The 18,261-nt window shown below is 38.9% G+C and overlaps 1 protein-coding gene across 3 annotated transcripts in view; it reads left to right on the forward strand.

Annotated features, from left to right (window-relative positions):
* LOC146555141 (carboxyl-terminal PDZ ligand of neuronal nitric oxide synthase protein-like) overlaps nucleotides 1–18,261 on the forward strand; it is a 248,283-nt gene that overhangs the window by 113,226 nt on the left and 116,796 nt on the right. For all 3 annotated transcript variants that reach the window (XM_085250812.1, XM_085250813.1, XM_085250814.1), the window contains exon 5: nucleotides 15,187–15,295. In XM_085250812.1, the coding sequence (XP_085106938.1) occupies nucleotides 15,187–15,295 (109 nt within the window). The remainder of the gene's footprint in view (nucleotides 1–15,186; nucleotides 15,296–18,261) is intronic.

Consider the following 18,261-nt stretch of genomic DNA (forward strand, 5'->3'; position numbering starts at 1 on the left):
TGGCACAAAAATCTTGTAATACTAATAAAATACAACATTTTTTCCCTTCTTGGTGTAAATAACTGCACAGGAGGCCATGTTATTTGCAAGATTTTGTATTAAAAATGTTCCTGTAGGCACTATAAATGCCTGGTTGATTCCACAATCCACTCTCATCACTTGAATTAACAGAAGGGACGCCTTGTACACACCTGCCAGGTACGGCTACTTTTTACCCCTCGGACGTAAAAGACTGATTGTAATCACAGTACTGTGCGGGCAATTGTGAATGCAGTAAGTCGAAAACAAGGTCACACAGGAGCTTCAAATTCATACCAAAAGGTGCATCTACTAAAAATCTTGGACAAGTTGGAATCTCAGTTAGAGGTCAAGTTTTATGAAAACCTTTGAAAGATTGAGATTTTTTCTTATCATAGGCGCGTCTACTAGGAGGAGCAGCACTGACGGTTGCCAGTATTTTTTCATTAACCAGCCCTATTTTTAAAAAAAAACATAAAACAAATGAAAATTGAAAAAGGTGCCTGTAGGTTTGATGCTTTGGGTAGTGTGCAACAACATCTCATTGTACCCCAACGTTTCCATCACCACCCTTCCATCTGCACTTTTACTGTAATCTCAGTGCCAACCTCAGAGACACTGGAAAGACTGTCAAAACTTCCAGCCCCAGTTGGCAGTTTTGATTGGCTGCCCCTCATAAGCAACAGGTTTGATTATTAGATAGGCAGAGTTCATGTGTTCGAGTCAGAACTGTGTGCTTCAGATGACCATATTGAGATATGTGCTCTACCTGATGCCATACAGTCAAAAACAGGAACAAAAACTGGCTATTAAGAATTACTAACTAGATGCAGTAACTTAAGTATTTGGGCATTTTAGGTCATCAACATCCATAAGAGAAAAAAGAATAACAACATTAACATTATTTAGGCTTCTTTGCAGGCTATTTTCCACAAAATAATAGTCCAGACTCTGTTATCCACACTTTCTGATACACTCCAGTGTATCGGGGTCCATGCTCCTGAGGCAAAACTCCAAATAAATATTTTACCTGTCTTGATTTGATATGAGGTTTTGGTTTATGTTGGAGAAAGCGAGAGTTTTATTCAATTTGTCTCCACTGAGTTGAGTTTATTGCAGGGCTTGAGATATTGATTTAGCGACCTGATTTCACATAAAAGACCCTAAAATGCGTCCATATAAATACAGAAACCAAAACGCTTAACCGTTTGATTAAATAATACATTACAGAATAAAAATGAGCCTGAGCTGCTAACTTCTCACCTTGACTGTAACAAGTGCAGTAGGAAATTGCCTGTCTGCTGGATGATTAAGTCTGTTGTTTTACTTTCCGAATTGCCAAGTCTGTGCTATAAAATTTCCGGGTTTATCTTTATCTGGGCATGTAGAGTTTGAGCTGACACAGCAGCTTTTCTGATAATGAACCTCTACCTTTTCACCCTGCTACTTACACTCGTATTTAATCAGGAAAATGCTTGATCAGTATGTAGTCTAGTGTCAGTGTTGCCAAATCTTTGCTGCTCTCAAGAATATTTTGCTTCACTCAAACCTGTGTCTTTGTTATGTTGGCTTGTTATTGTGAAGCTGTGTTTATCGTAATATTGAACTGTTGAGTGGTTTCAGTGCAGCTCAGGCAAAAGGCTTTTGTGTGTTGTCTAACCATGTCTGGTTTAAAGAGATCCCCCACGTGAAGTGAAAATATGAGTTGAAATCAAGATGTTCTGTTCAAGTAAACCAAGAGACCTTTGACCCAACGGCATTCACTGACTGAGGTGTTTTCTAACATAACCATCAAACCAGCATTTTGATTATTTTTGCTTGCAGAAAATCAGAAATCCAGTGTTTCAATCTATCATTTTGAGTTTGAGTAAATTACTGTTCAGATATATTGGATTATGATAGCAGATGACATTGTGTTCTGTAGTAAGAATAGGAAATAGGTGGAAGAGAGCCCAAAGAGGTGCAAGTATACATTGGAGAAAAGAGGAATGAAGGTCAGTAGAATCAAGATCGCATATGTGTATGTGAATATGAGAGAGACAGAGAGGAGTGTAACAGGGAGCAGAGGTAGTGAACATGGATAACTTGGAATATCTCAGGTCAACAGTGGGTGGAGACAAGTGTTCGGTGTCTGGAAAGTTGTTCCTGCTGAAAGCGAGTTTTTCCTTCCCACAGTCGCCAAGTGCTTGCTCATCTGATTGTTGAAGGGTTTTTACCTTAAAATGCATAGCGCCTTGAAGCCAATGTTGTTGAGATTGGGCTCTTTATGATTGGATTTGATTTGATTGCGTGACACCAGGATAGCAGCAAGAGGGAAACAGCAGGTTTACAGAATACAAGTGAAACTTGCTATATATATTTGTATGTACCCTCTACAAGAAGCGTGTCATTGACTGTCTGTGATCACTGAGAAGCTGACTGTTCAGAGTGATATGTAAAAGCATATTAATGGACAAGCGTGCATAAGCAACAGGTATAACCAGAGTCTTGAGATGATTGGCAACAAAAGTCAAGAACTTGGGAGAGCTTCAACAAGAGTGGACAGATGCTATTCAGTGCATCAAGGGCCATCTTCCTAATATCAAAGCATTCCTGAACCAGAGGCAACATGCTAAAGACAACAAGGATCAGACCTTTGCTCAGTTCTCTTTCCAGATAAAGGCAACTTTTAGATTCCATTTGGAAGTTGAAAGCCTAGTATCTGAAGTGAGCATGGAGAGCTGTTTTAAATTCTTCTCTGACCACACTCAACATTTGCATTCACGTAGTAAAGTTTTATCATTAGATGCTGTTGTTTTATTTGGTTATTGCTAAATCCATCTGAACAATCACAGCTCAACAAAAAGCAGGTCATCTGTGCTTTATTTCTTCAGAAAATCAACATCCAGGGTAGAAATTAGGGGTGCTTTTACATTTGCTTCATTTGGTTCAGCTTAAATAATCCCAGATGTAGTTGCAGTTGGTAATGTTCAGCATGGTTCAGTGAAACCTGTCAATTCAACTATTTGACTGCTTGAAAACAAGGATACCAGTTAGATTTTAAAGCCTTTACTGACAATCAAAGACTTAACCGTGAGCCTGCGTGGCTTCAAAAATGTTTGTTCATAAAAATTATGAAATGAACCAGACAATGAAAATAAACAGTCATTTTCAGGTTATGAATGCCTCACTTTGAAAGTAATGAGTATGCCCTGATAAAACACAAATCGTTAAGTCCCAACAGAGAAGGATGCTGAGTGTCAGTAGAATGAGCTCACACATTGAGTAACAGTACATATTAAAGACCTTAATCTTTTAGTGAGTTCATCCAGATGCCGTGTTTCCTGACATCAAGTGTGATTTTTATGAAACCCCTGACTTGCTATTAAAGGGAGACAGAAAGATAATCTCCTTTTTCGCACAGACCCACAAATTTTTTTTTATGTACGGCACAATAACTGTCAAACAGCACCTGTGGAAATTTGAATAAACATACACATCCTGACCTCGTAAACCTGTACTGGAACACTGACATAAATTAGCTCAGTTGGCAGGACACTCTGTAATTACTGACGCTCTTAAACCTGTCACTCAAATCCAGCCATTCTTACAACACACGGCTAATGACTAGAAATTTGTCACCAAATAGTCTGAATGGATTGTTGAGATCATGTGAAGCAAGCATTTGAAAGCCAGAAACATACTGAAATATTCAGTTTTGAGATATTTCTACTTATTGAAATTTTTCTATATGCTGTAAAGCTGTAAAAAAACAGCAGGTTTGTACCTCAGATCTATATGAGGATTTTCAATCACTTGAAGGATCAGACATATTATTTATTTATATGTTTTAAATTTTAAAAAAATGTTTGAAGCAATTTCCTCATGTACAGTTTGATTTATAGGGAAAAAAGACGATGCTGTCTCTAGCAGATTATTGCTGTTGCCCGTAATTTGCTCTGCAAAATTGTCTGCATACATTTGCTGTTTACTTTCTGAGCTGTAGAGCTGGACACACAAAAAAGTGCAATGCAATATGGAAACATAGTAACAAAGAATTTTCACCATCAAAGTAAAGGCTGCGCCTGGTTGCAGCTGAAGACTTCCATGCAAACTGCTGGCAACTGTGACAACCTGTTAGTGACCAAAGCAACTGCAATTAGGTTTTTGGTACCGTACCATTTTCCTCTATTACCAACTTCTCACTAGTGACGGCAAGTAACCTCCAGCAACCATTTGCCAACCAGATGGAGAATACAGGTTTTTCTCTAGTCACTGGTGGCAACCAGGGGACAATGACTGCTCTCTAGGCCTGTATGAATGGGGCCTTAGTTGGGCAAAGTTAACATACTAAATATATTCCTACCTATGGCCAACTCAACTCAACTCAGGCTTGTGAAACAGGCATGAAAACTTTATTACTTGTGTAGAAAGTCTGAGAAAGATGCACATTTTTGCTCCAGGTTGCACGTTAGGGTCTCAAAACTAGACTAGATTATATGGTACAGGTGAACTAGACCAAAAATATTTTACAACAGGCCAGATTTCGCCTGCATGCAATGAGTTTGACAGACATGATGTACACAGTGATCAAATAGTTCATGTTGTACTGATACTGAAGCTTTTATGGATTTCCAGTAAGAGAGAAATGATACTAATTGTCACGGTTCTGGGTCAGTTTTGACCCGGTATTTTGAGTTTTCATGTTTTGGTTTGATTTTGTATTTTTTGGTTATCTTCTTGATCTATTTGAAGATGATGTTCTATGTTCTGGCTTATTCTGGTTTATTTTTGGTTCTGCCCGTGTTAAGTCTGTGTTTCCTAGTCTGCGTCCTTGTGTATTGTTTCCTGTTTTATTTTGAAGGATTGTGTCCTATATCAGTGTGTCCAGCTTTGCTCCCCCTGTCTCGTTAGCCCCAATTTCTCCCAGCTGTGTCTCCCTCCTGTTACCCATTCCCTGATTACCACCCTGTGTATATTAGCCCTGTGTTTTCCTCAACCCAGTGTCGCGTCATACCCTCAGATCCTGCCTGTGTTTTCCAGTTAGTGTTTTCATGTTTGGTTTCTGTTTTGTTTGGTGCCAGCAATAAAGCTGAGGTTTTCAGTTACATTTCTGTCTCTGAGTCCTGCATTTGGATCCACATCTCCATCTGCCCGCACACAGAGCCCTGACACTAATACAGATGCACTCAGCTTTTAAAAGCATGATGCTTTTGCTGTAATAGACAAAAACAGACATCTCAAGGCTGATCTGGCACAGGTGCAATGGATTGATCCACAGTTACTGTGTGATTGTCAATGCTCTGTGTGTATGTTGCATTTCCTCTTACCCTTTGATTTATAGCAGCTGTGTTTCACAGGCAGCGATTTATCAAAGGAAAAAATGTCTGGGGCCTTCGAAAACAAGCCCACTTCATTACTCAAACATCACATGGCAGCTCCCTGCACGATAGGCTCGGCCTGTTAACACGAAGGGCTTATTGCAGGGTTAGCTGAGTGTGAGTGAGTGTGCGGTCATTGAAAGTCTTGTTAATGCAGCATTACGTTGGCTGTCAAAAGTTAATGAATGCCAGTGTGAGTAGCTGGGCTTTGTTTGTTTGTGCACAACTTGTGGAGCCTTTACAGAAGCGCTGACATCTCTTTCTGTCTGTGTTTCAGCTCGGAAAAGTGATGGAGAAGTGCTTTTGCCAAACTGCTGTAATGCCTTGCTGAACTTGAACTCACTGGATGAGTCATGATCATGTGCTTCGCTCCACTACCACACTCTCTTTTCAACTCCATATTTATGAGCGATTTCTGCCTGAGCCTTTTCTCTCTCGATTCACTCATAATCCTTCACATCCTCACTTTTTGGCTCTACCGATACTCTCATTTACTTTGAGTATCCATGACTCTCATTATTTAACCTGCAGTCACCATCTACTGCTCTTTCATTTTCTACCTTTGTTTCTATGCACTAAATTCCTCAGCTTTATTTATTTATTTTTAATAGTTTCCTTCCATGAACAGTAAAGTTGTCTGGGTCTTTTTGCTTCACCATTCTTTTTAGAATATTTCTGCATAATTATAGGTTTTTATTTCAAATAGTTCCCTATATTTTTACACATAAATTGTCTTAGTCTGTGCAATGGTTGAAATTATGAGGAAAAAAAGGCTTTTGGTGCTAATTATTACATTTTATTACACAGTTCTGAGCCTACTATCTGAATGTCACAGAAGAAATTGTGACTCATCAGACAAGCCAGCATCTTTCTGCTCCTCTTTTGTTCAGTTTTGATGAGCTTGTGCGAAAGTTAACCTCATTCCTGGTGTGGGGTGTTCAGGGATGCTGTGAATACAGTTGTTGTAATGAGCTGAAGCATTCTACTCTGACATCAACAAGGTGTTTTCATCCAGAGAGCTGGATCACTGGGTATTTTCTCCTATTCGGATGTAAACTCTTTGAGTTGGCTGTGTGGGAAAATCCCAGCAGTTTTGGAAATACTCAGACCAACCTGTCTGACACCAACAACCATGCCACGTCCAAAATCACTCAAATCGACTTTTGCAGCAGCAACCACAGTCATCGCTAAATGTTTGCCTATCGTCAGCTGTCATTAGGATGACAATTACTAAACATTATTGGCTTATACTGGAGTTCAGTCAATAAATGAGCAGTTCCATAGTAATTGTACACTCTTAACATGTTGTTGATGCTAAAATGTGGCATTCTTGCCTCTATAAAATCAAATTAAACCAGACTACTAGTGTTCTCTCTCTCTTTTTTCATATTTTTTGTTAAATATAGAACATAAACAGTCCTCAGCAAGTTGTTAAAACACTCCAAAATGCAGAGGATATGTTCTTAATGGCATAGAGCACAGGTGTCGAACTCCAGGCCTCGAGGTGTCCTGCAAGTTTTAGATGTCCTTGATCCAGCACAGGTGATTTAAATGACTAAATTACCTCTTCAACATGTCTTGAAGTTCTTCAGAAGCCTGGTAATGAACTAATCATTTGATTTAGGTGTGTTGACCCAGGGTGATATCAAAAACCCTTGAGGCCTGGAGTTGGACACCCTTGGTCTAACTGGACTTTCCATACAAGTTCGACACCCCTGGCATAGAGTCATCCAGCTACAGCATTGGTGCTGTAGAGGAGCATGGCCTATGCAGCTCTTCACTGGAAGCACCCTTGCCAAAGTATTCTTATAATTATTCCCATGTCTATCTGCTGTATCTAAAGCTGGAGTTAAGGGATTTAGATGCAGTTTTTCAACAGGTGCACCAAGGCAGATTTGACAGGGTTTTGCCACAGAATAACAGTATGCCAGTAGTTAGTGCAGGCCAACTAACTCCTTGGTGTTCATATTTATATTAATAGTTTTCTATCACAAAAAAGTACACGTGTTCATTTAAGTAAATAAACAGAGCAGTAAGAGATGTTTTTCAAAATTTGTTTTCTTTATTTTGATTTGCCGCTAATGACAATTTTTTTTATTTGTAGATTTTGTAGTGCTCCCTACAATGTGAACCTCTCACCTGAATTTTCAAAGTTTTGTTCAATCCAATTCAATTCAATTAAATTCAAGCTCAACAATCAAATGATCCCCTATGAGAGCAAGCACTAGGCAACGGTGGAAAGGAAAAACTTCCTTTTTAACAGGAAGAAACCTTTGACAGAGCCAGGCTCAGATAGGGGCAGCCATCTGAAGGAAATCCTTCATTATTTGTTCGAGGTCATCGAGACATTTAAGTTTTATGTATCGAGTCTCCAGGGATGGATATCCTGTCTTGTACTGAAATTGTTCTTCTGTCTTAAATGTCCAGCGCTGTTGCTTGTAGTTGTCTTCAATGTAATAGTCATCAGCGTAAATGCCAGAGTCTAGAACATGATCTGGTGGCTGACCCTGAGTCTCTATGATGAATTTCAGATAATCATATTCATTCTCCGCGGGGTAGAGTGGCACCCCTGTAGCAAGCTCCACAGCTACCAGCCCCAGAAACCACATGTCACTTGCTTCATTATAAGGAAGGCCAAGCATAACCTCAGGTGCACTATAACCAACCGTCCTCACGCAGTCACTAGGATTCACTGCAGACGCAGGACATGCAAGGCCAAAGTCTATAAGTCTGACTTTGACTGGAGACTCATGGCGGTTTACAACCATGATGTTTCCAGGTTTGAGGTCGGCGTGCACTATTCCTACAGAACCCAGCTGGGACAGAGCATTTGTGAGTTGACGTAAAATTGGCCTGACTTCGCTTATGGGGAGACCCTGGTTATTCTGGTCCCCTATGTAGTCCCACAGGCATTGATCAAGGAGTTCAAAGTTTAGGCAAACCCGCTCTCCGTTGTGGAAAAAGACGTTCCAATTAACAATGTTGGCGGTATCTGGATCCAACCTTGGCAGCTGCTCCAGGATGAAAGTTTCCAGTTTTGCCTGTTGCAGAATATCAGGGCGGACCTTGTTGACTTTAATAGCCAAAGCTCGATTGGTCTTGGTATCACGACATTTGGCTACAATACCAAAGCCCCCTTCTCCGAGGAAGGCCTCTACCTTGTAGTGGTTTCCCAAAATGTTCCCTTCAACTATTTCAGGTAGGGCTGCTCAATTAATCGAATTTTAATCACGATTACGATCTGGGCTTTCAACGATCATTAAAAATGACTGAGCCGATTATTAGCCCCTCCCTCATTTATCCGCGACACCTTAAAGGCCGGTCCGTGAAAATATTGTCGGGCATAAACCGGTCCGTGGCGCAAAAAAGGTTGGAGACCGCTGATTAAGAGGACCCGAGGGAAGCTCGGAAAGCTAAGCAGAAGTTATTTGGAGAGGAGAGTGACTGCTGTTGGTTGAAAAGAGAGGTAAAAAAAAAAAAACTTCAGTGGTGTTGCACACTATTTTATATTATTTTTTAAAGTCATTGTTAACCCTTTAAAGCCGGACAGAGCAGCACGCTCCGTTTTGTGTAACTATTTTTAAATCCCTGTAGAACCTGAACCGTGTAAGCTAGCGCAATAATTTGTTTTGCATATGAAACCGGAGGAGTTGTACTTACATCTTATGCCATCAGCTTGTCCTCGGTCACGGTTTCCTTCCACATAAAGCTTTGCAAAAATTGCATAAAAAGCGCTTGCAGGAACAAAAACATAATATTCCAGACACACGCTTTGCCGATCTGATCAGCTGTTCATAACACTTCCCACATTGAAAAAGTTGTCAGCGCGAACTATCACATATATTTATATTCCTGCAGTATATAAAAATTGGTGTATCTCCAAAATAAAACTATGAAGACACTCACAATAAGTTTCCTGTTGTTGTAAACTATTTTTTGCAACTTTTTTGTATTTAAAGTTTTGAGGGATAAGCCTCTTAAATTTCTCCAAGTAGAAATATATGTAAAAAAAAAAAAAAAACGATTTTCAATTTTCTTGTAGTTTATTGCACTTTTTTGCAATTAATGTAGTTACTATGGACTTAATGCATACATATTATTAAAATATGGGCTATAACAGTTGTATAGCAACTTGAAATGCTCCCACAAATGGCACTACAACATGTAAAAATATAATATAAGCTCTGGCGGACTTGGTTCTATAGTAGGTCTTAAAGGGTTAAATAAATATCGTCAAATAATCGAGATCTCAATTTCAGTGAAAATAACCGTGATTATCATTTTTGCTATAATCGAGCAGCCCTAATTTCAGGCTCATTTGAGCTGAAGGATGGGTTGGCTGACATGGTGAAATGTGTCGGCTTGGTTGTTGAATTGCTGAAAAACGTGAAACTCTCAAAACTTTCCAAAAGGGTTGCTGTCAGGTCAGCGTCCATTAAGCAGTAAAGTTTAACAGAGTAAAGCCCCTATTAAATACTCCACATGCATGAAAACTCAGAATTCGGTAGACTAGACATTGCTGGCGCTCCCGGTGAAAGAATTTTGTCAATACGACTTGTAGTTCTTTCTTGGGAAGCATTTGTTTCACAATGACTTTTCTGTTTATTTAAAGCAGCAGAAGAAAGGCAGATGTCTGTCTTTCTGTGTGTGAGTGTGTGTGCGTGCGTGCGTGTGTGTGGTGCCACTGGGTGCAGTTGCTATAGCAACCAGGCTCACACCTGCCTGCTTAATGAGCTCTGTCACTCTGCCAAGATTCATCTTTAAAACTTTTTTCAACTGTTGCTGTGTCCACAGTGTTTGCTCTACAGCCATCATTTTACCCTCAAAACACCCATCGTTTTTCTCTTTCCAACATTGTGTTTTTCAAAGCTCAGAGATTTAAACATTTTGAATTGTGTGGCTCAAAGTAGAGGGATAACCTTCTAACTGACCCATAGAAATACATTGTATTTTTAGTCAGGAGTTTGTTTCAACAGCAGGAAAGACCCCACTTTTTAAATTGCTCCTGTCATCACATTTTTGACACCACAAGGATAAAAGAGACACTGTTGTGCAGAACAATTCCTTGGGATCCTCACAGTTCAAAAGCTGTTTTGATGGGAGTTAGGGTCTTGGATTTAGATGCAGTTTTTCAACAGGTGCACCAAGGCAGATTTGACAGGGTTTCGCCACAGAATAACAGTATGCCAGTAGTTAGTGCAGGCCAACTAAATAGAGTATTCTGATTGGCCTGTTAAATTCAAGCTTATTGTTCATTGGTGGATTTTTCTTCCGCACACAAGTGGTTCAGATCTGGGCATTTGGAGTCAGATGGTGACTTTTAGAATCATCTTTTCTGAATGATTAAAATTTACGGCATTTAGCTGTCTGTAGTGGATTTTCCCACATTTCAGTCATTCAGTGATTAAAATAATGAGGTTTCAATTTTTTATGCAGATGTTTTCTGACTCTACATTTTCTTTTGTCATTAATCAGCTTTTTCTAATTTACATTTTAAACATGTTCGCCTACTTTTAACTTCTTCTCTTTGAATGTCAGCTTTCAATAGTTCTGAACTTTTTTTTTCAGGTGAAAATTTCTGTATTTTTCATCTCATTCAACATTTTTAACTTAACATGCAGCAATTATTTCATTTCAGCTCAAAACATTCAGCTATCAGCATCCACACTGCAGTTTCTTCAGAAAATGCATTCTCTAGTTTAGTTTAGAATTTTTAAATGAAATTAAATTAATGAGGCAAAACCACAGGATTCAGAAATGAATTTTTTCTCTCCAACCATTGGTTGTTAGTTGGAAATAACTTCATTGGGGAAGCAAAGCTGTTCAACAAGTAATTCAACCGAAGATCAAAAAGAATAGATGAAAACAAAGGAAATACTTAATTTTTCACTTGTGATGATCAGAGTAGAGACTAAAGGTCTGATTGGGCCGCACAAGATTTCCACTTCCACTTTTCAAACTGGGCCTCAGAACCTCTGCTTTAAATGATTGATCTTCTTTTTGTATCTGTATTGATTTTATTAGGGTTTTTTAATGTTATGAGGGGTTTTAATAAATATTTTCCAGTCAGATGTATTTTTGTTATCAGAGACACACTTCTATTGCTGCTCTTATTTCATTCAGCAGCAGCGTGAGCAGAAAAGTGACTTCCCTTCAGGTGAATATGTTGTGGATTGAACGTTTAAGCGGGACAGACAACCCCTTGAAATACAATAAAAGAAGCTTGCTGTTGGCACCATTTGCAGTTTGATTTATTTTGCCCTTAAGCATCTTTGACAGCTTTCGTGTGAAGCCCGCCTCACTTATTCCAAGATCTGATCTATCCGATGCATCTTCACCTGGATGGTTGGCAGCTGTTCCTCTTAAAGACAGTTGATAGAGATGTATCTGGGCTGTCATCTCGGCACTGCTCAGGGATTTGTCAGCTAAGCTCACTTTGACTCACTTGTGGGGTGAGCTTCGCTTGTCTGGAAGAATATAATGTGCCCCGCAGTCAACAGTTAGTGCAGCAGGAAGCAGTTTGCCATCATCCTGCCTCAGATTTAAAAACAAAAAAATCAGGATGTTTATTCCTATTAAACTGTCTTGGAGTGAGGGGCTAAAGGAGGGCCTTTTAATTAAAAGGGAAGATTTTTGGGGGGGGGAAAGGAGCCGGATGGGAGCGGTCAGTTTTCTCAAAGTACATGACCTGGCTTGAAATGTTTTTTGCTACAGCTCCTCAAATCCCGGATTTTTTAGTCCTACTCTTTCCTTTGGAGGAAAGGCCTGTCTTAAGAGGAGCCTCTACTAGTGTTCTGTCTCCTTTTAAAGTTTCTAGTAGAGTAGACAGCTTCCTGAAACGTCCTTAGTTTATTAGTTACACTAACACAATATATTTTATATTAATCAGAATCTGGATTCTGGGCCAAATTCATAATTTTTCTTTGATTTTTTTGTACATTGCAGTTTTGTTTTAATCACCTCATAATCCAGGAAATAGACAGAATTCAATTCATTGGCTTTTACCAGATTGACCATCTGGTGATGAATGCTGTGTGTAGAAACATGCAGGAATCCAGCTAGAATGTTTGGTATAAGTATTAATAATATGCAGATTTCTGCCTTAGAGGAATTTTATAGGAATGTATGATCAAATTCCACTGTTTTTGTTTGTAATTCAATTGGAATTTCAGAAGTCCAACTGGGCAAGAAACACGCAGTTCTAGAATAAGACATGATTGTAAGTCATAAATAAACCAGCAATTTTCAGAGTAAGACATAAGAAGCCAGCAGAGAGATTTATCACATAAATGTCTCCATAAACATGAAATGATTTATCTTAACGGAGGCTTAAGCCTGCTGTAGTCACATTACATATGTAAATGTCTACACTTTTTCTTTTACCTAAAAACACAGTGGCAGCCACACTGCTGGCTTGTTTACAGTCTGTATGGTGGTCCTTGATAAGTGCACTGTCATTATAGCTAATGGAGTCATTGAAAATCAAAGGCATAATACACCAAAGTGGATCAGGAAACATGGGGGACTGAATTGGTTCTCATTATTTATGAGCCCTTCACAACAAATATATGTGCAAGATGATGACTAAACTTGTATTTGAATTCGTATTGCCTTTCCTGCTCTCTGGAATTGACAGCAGGCTTTTTGTTATTCAAAAATAAATAAATGTATGAAAGTAAACCTAATGTGTTTAAAAACTAAAAATGACAATCTTGTAGATGATTTCATGCATCACTTATAAGTTGACTTTTACAGCAGCACGTTGGATCTGAAATCAGTGCATTCATGTGCGAGCTCGTGTGTGTGTGTGTGTGGGGGGGGGGGGGGGGGGGTGGTATTTTGAGAGTCTGCTGAGCAGACAAAGACACAATCTATAACTCAAGAACTTCAGCTAGTGTGGCTCCCAGAGAAAAAGGCCAAAATAAATACCACAAAAATGTCACAGAGTGCACAGATCAGACCCTACAATATTACTGGTAGGCAAACACACACACACACACACACACACACACACACACACACACACACACACAAACACAAAGCCACCTTGTACAGTAACATAATCACACATAGGCAGCAGGATCATTTGCATAATCTTCACCTAATTCCTTGTTCTTCCCTGGTTGTCCGTTGTCTCGCTATGATAAATTACCCCAAGCAACCTTGCAGGTTCCTTAATATGGTGCTAATTGGCCAATTAGGGCGCCGTTTTGCCTGAGGATTTCGCCACTTTTAGCGGTTATATTTCAAGTTTACTGTTAATCAACAAATGGCCTCAGATTCCTCTTCTGTCAAAATCCAACCACACATTGGACTATGCTCAAAAACACAAAGATACAGTGCATATGGTACTGAAGGCACATTTAAAGGTAGAAGAGCTGTACAAACGAGGGCAATAAAAATCACATAAATGAAGGACAGAGTCTTAATCTATACGAAACCAGGCCTAGAAAGGTCTTAGAAAAAAAGTCCTATGCCCAGCTGAATCATGGCAGCCTTTACAGCTTTGCCCAGGTAAAAGCCATAGACGATATAAAAGACCAGTACAATGTCACTCACTGGTTTGTGCAGCGAGCATATCTTGCATAATCCTCCTGACGCTTGACAATGGCCAAAATTTACAAAATTGACTTAATATTTGATTCACTATGACACAATTGAGTAACTAAACCTAAAAACTCATCACAAAAACCTTTTACTGAGGTCAGTTCTAAGAGCCTTGTTTCCACAAACTTCTGCAGGACAGGAAGTGTTTGTGAAACCAGGTACTGGCCTTTTAAAAGACTGCAGATTGCGGAAGAAATGTCAGACTGTTAAACTCAAAACTCAATCAGTTTAACCTGAGACACATAATCCTAACTATAGTGGGAAAATGAATATGATCACACTACTTAAAACATAACCCAAGTACCAAGGTGCTTACATAATATACTTAAAAATTAGAACTTTCTGTAAGTTGGTAAAATACAGATAGGCAAACAATGCAGGTGTCATCAGTTGGAAATGGCATTAAGTGGAGTAATTTCTTATTTTCAGCGGATTCTTACGTGTGAGCATTCATATCATTTCAAAATATGACAGTTTCCCAATTTTCTTGCCACCTTATCATCATCGGCATCTCTTTACCCCTCCAGCTTTTTTCTCTTGTCATCATGAATTAGACCCACAGTGGGGGTTAACTCATACAGTGCTCTCGCACCTACAGGTTATTGTTTAGGCGTTTTGCGCTGCCTTTGTACTCCCAGAGTTGTCTCTTGCTATTTACCTCCTCTGCAGGGTATTGTACAGTTTGTCACTGTTGTCTGCGCACAATCTCTCCCTACTAACACAACTCTATTTTTGACTCAAACTTAGTTCCTCCCTATATCCTCTTTCACACAGAGTATTTTTTTTGTTAGAATGGCATTAACGCCCCCGTCTCCTGCGTGCACTGGAATATATCACTGTTGTTATTTGAAGCATTTTCTTTTACTTGGATTTTAAGTTCACCTGACTTTCTGACATTTTTGCAGTATAACATAAATAAAACTGAAGTTTTGAAAAGAGCGTGCACCTGTCATTTATTTAAATAGTCCTACCCCCATCACAGCTTTCTCAGCTTCTTTTTCCATCTAAAATCTACAGTTTGATGTCTTTCCTTTTGGATTAAAACAAAATCATGTTTATATTTGTCACATTCAAATCCCAGAGAAATAGGCTTGTTTCCCATTTTGCATCTTAAGATGCATTTTGAAAGCTTGCCAGGTTTTGTTGTTGTTTTGCATCTCATTCACTTTTTTAGTTTCTGACCTATTTTCTTTTCTTTTAGGATCTTCTATGTGTCTCATGACTCCCAAGATTTGAAGATCTTCAGCTACATTGCCAGAGATGGACAGAGCAATGTGTTCCGCTGTAATGTGTTCAAGTCCAAGAAGAAGGTAAGACAGAGAGAAGCTCCGTTTTAATGTCACTTGTTACGTGCCCTTGATGAGTTGGATAGATTCACTTAACTTAAGCCGTACACCTACAGCTCTGCTTTAGACATCATCTCATAAATTTGTTTTAAACAACTGAACAACAACAGAAAGCAATTTTATAGCAACCAAAAGTGGTTGCTATAAAACAACGCAAGGACAAAAGTTGTACACTGAGGACTGGCTGTCTTATGTTAAGAAGTAATTATTTATTTATTTTGAGGGGGTTTTTTTTGGGGGGGGGATCTATTAGCAAGATTAATCAAAAAGTTGTAATCCGGCTGTGAGTTTTTTGGGATTTATCTTCTTCTTGTTTTCACTTCATAAATGCATATTCATTTGAAATACTGAAAATTAATTTGAAATAAAAAAAATATTGGGAGTCACCATTCAGATGTTTTTGTAAAAATATCGCTCATCCAGATACAGATATTCTAGAACTAGTACCAAGGCTGTATAACAAACCACACATTGCATGGTTACATGGTTTCAAACTAACCTTCTATTAGATCTAAATCTTTTACTATAAAAAACCTTTAGTCACAATTATAAATATAGTATGAAAGCCTACTTGAGGCTCAAATTTTAACCAGAGAGACTAGAATACGATGTTGGTATTTAAGGAATTGAGCTAAGTCACTTGATTCATATCTCTCAGACAGATTGTGATTTGTGTAAATGTAGAGCCTTTGTTTTACAAACGTTAGTCAAAGAGTTCCCCAGGAATGAGGACCAGTACTACAGTGCTTAAATCTTTGGGCAATATTACAAGAAAACACTGCATACATTTTCGGTTCTCTGCAGATGATACCCAGCTGTGTTTATCTACGAAGGCAGATAATATAAGACAATTAGTTAAACTGCAGTCACGTCTTAAAGATTTAAAGGCCTGGATGTGAAGTCATTTTCTTCTCCTGATTTCAGAGAAAGATTAGGCCCTAAAAATCTTGGAAGCATGATGTCTAACCAGATACTTAGAAACTTACAAAGGATGGCATTACCTTGGCCTCCAGCAACATTGTGAAGAATCTTGTCATTTTTGATCAGGATGTGTTCTTCAGTGCATGTATTAAACAAATATGTAGGGCTGCTTTCTTTCATCTTTGAAATACTGCTAAAATTAGAAACAGCAGAGCCTTCAGCTGTCATGTCCTGTAGAACTAGCTCCTAGCTTGGATTCAGGAGACAGGCACCCTCTCTACTTTTAAGATTAGGCTTCAAATTGTTCCTTTTTGATAAAGTTTAGATTTAGGGCTGGATCAGGTGACCCTGAATAATCCCTTAGTTATGCTGATATAGGCTCAGAATGCTGTGGGACTTTCTGTGACCGTATGATACAATAAGCATCACAGTAATTTCTGCATCATTTCCACTCACCTATACCACTATTTAATGACAGCATGTCATTACACTTTTGTCTTCTCCTAGTCTGTCTCCTTGTGCTCTCTTTCTTTTATTTTGTCGTTTCCTTCCACTCCAGCTGGTCGCGACAGATGGCTGTCCCTCCCTGAGCCCGATTCTGCTGGAGATTTCTTCCTGTTAAAAGGGAGTTTTTCCTTCCCACCATCACAAGTGCTTGCTCATAGAGGATTTTCAACAGCAAAATTACAAATGAATTTACAAAAACACATAATATAATCACATAGGCGGGGGGAAATGCAAGAGTTCAAAGAGTTACTTGTCTAAATTGTGTGGAAGTTTAAAATGGTTCATGCAAGCCTCAAGTACAACACCACAATAAAATGTCACTAAGAGGTGAAGAGTGACAATTCAAGGGAATTTATGAGAAAGTCTTGCTGAATCAATACGTCTTTTAAAAGTATTTAATAGAAGATACTGTCCACTGTAATTCACCTTTTGTAGTTAACGGTCAAGAGTTTGCTGCGTGGCAGGCTGTGCTCTGGCAGGTTCTGGAGCAACAGTTCAAGTATATAATCTGGGGCCAGGCCATGAAGGACTTTAAAAGCAGCAAGTTAAATTTAAAAGGTAGTTCTTGACCGGCAAGTGGGCAGCCATTAAAATCTGCTATGCTTCACATAACTGATTATGGTGAGTATGGTAAAACCTGAAAATGTGTTTGGACACACTCCGCTGATAAGTAGAGCTGAACTGCCAGTGAGCAAGTTGCTTCATGCCAACCTCTTCATACTCAGTTTCTCAAAAACCAACTAATGAGACTTTTTTTTCTTAACCTTGTTCTGCTAACCAGATTCTGCTTTGTTTGGGTTGTTTATGATTTCGAGTTCTTCCCAATTTAGATTTGTATGTCTTTTCTGATTTTTTTTTCAAAAGGAGCAGCAGAGAGGATGGGCTTCAACCTAGAATGAGTCATACGAATAATGTGTTCTTAAATGGCTGTATCTCAAACCACTGAGGTACTTTTTAGTGCTTGTGTGTCTGCAGTCTTTCTTATCTGTAGAAGTTTTCATCACTGCATCTGATCTGCAGAGATGAAGAAATGCCGTACCGTGCTATGAAAAAGTCTTTGCACCTTTTACTGATTTTATTTTATTTTTTTGCCACATTTACATGTTTCAGATCATCAAGCCAATTTTAATATTGGACAAAGATAACCGGATTAAATGCAGAATGCAAATTTTAAATGATGATGTGAGAAAACTATCCACATCTATCTTGCCCTTTATGAAAAGGTAATTCAAGTCCAGCATGAACGGCCAATTTAAGGCATTTGACTGCCATGTTGACTGTTGGTAGGACGTTCCTTTTATGAATGTGATTTCAACATGTCTGGCAGTAATCAGGTCTGGGCGAGTTTAGTGAAAATTAACTCATCTATCCTGTAAATGTGGTTAATCCCACTTAATTAATGACTTATCAGTTTTTTTCACACAGGTCCAGGTAGGTTTGGCTGCCTGCCTAAATGAACTCATCATTTCTAAACTGCATTCTGTATTTAGTTGGGCTGTCTT

This window comes from Mchenga conophoros, linkage group LG17 (genome assembly GCF_057382185.1).
Source record: "Mchenga conophoros isolate Kocher_MC1m ecotype Shallow Benthic linkage group LG17, M_conophoros_male_GT1.1, whole genome shotgun sequence".
NCBI classification, from domain to species: domain Eukaryota; kingdom Metazoa; phylum Chordata; class Actinopteri; order Cichliformes; family Cichlidae; genus Mchenga; species Mchenga conophoros.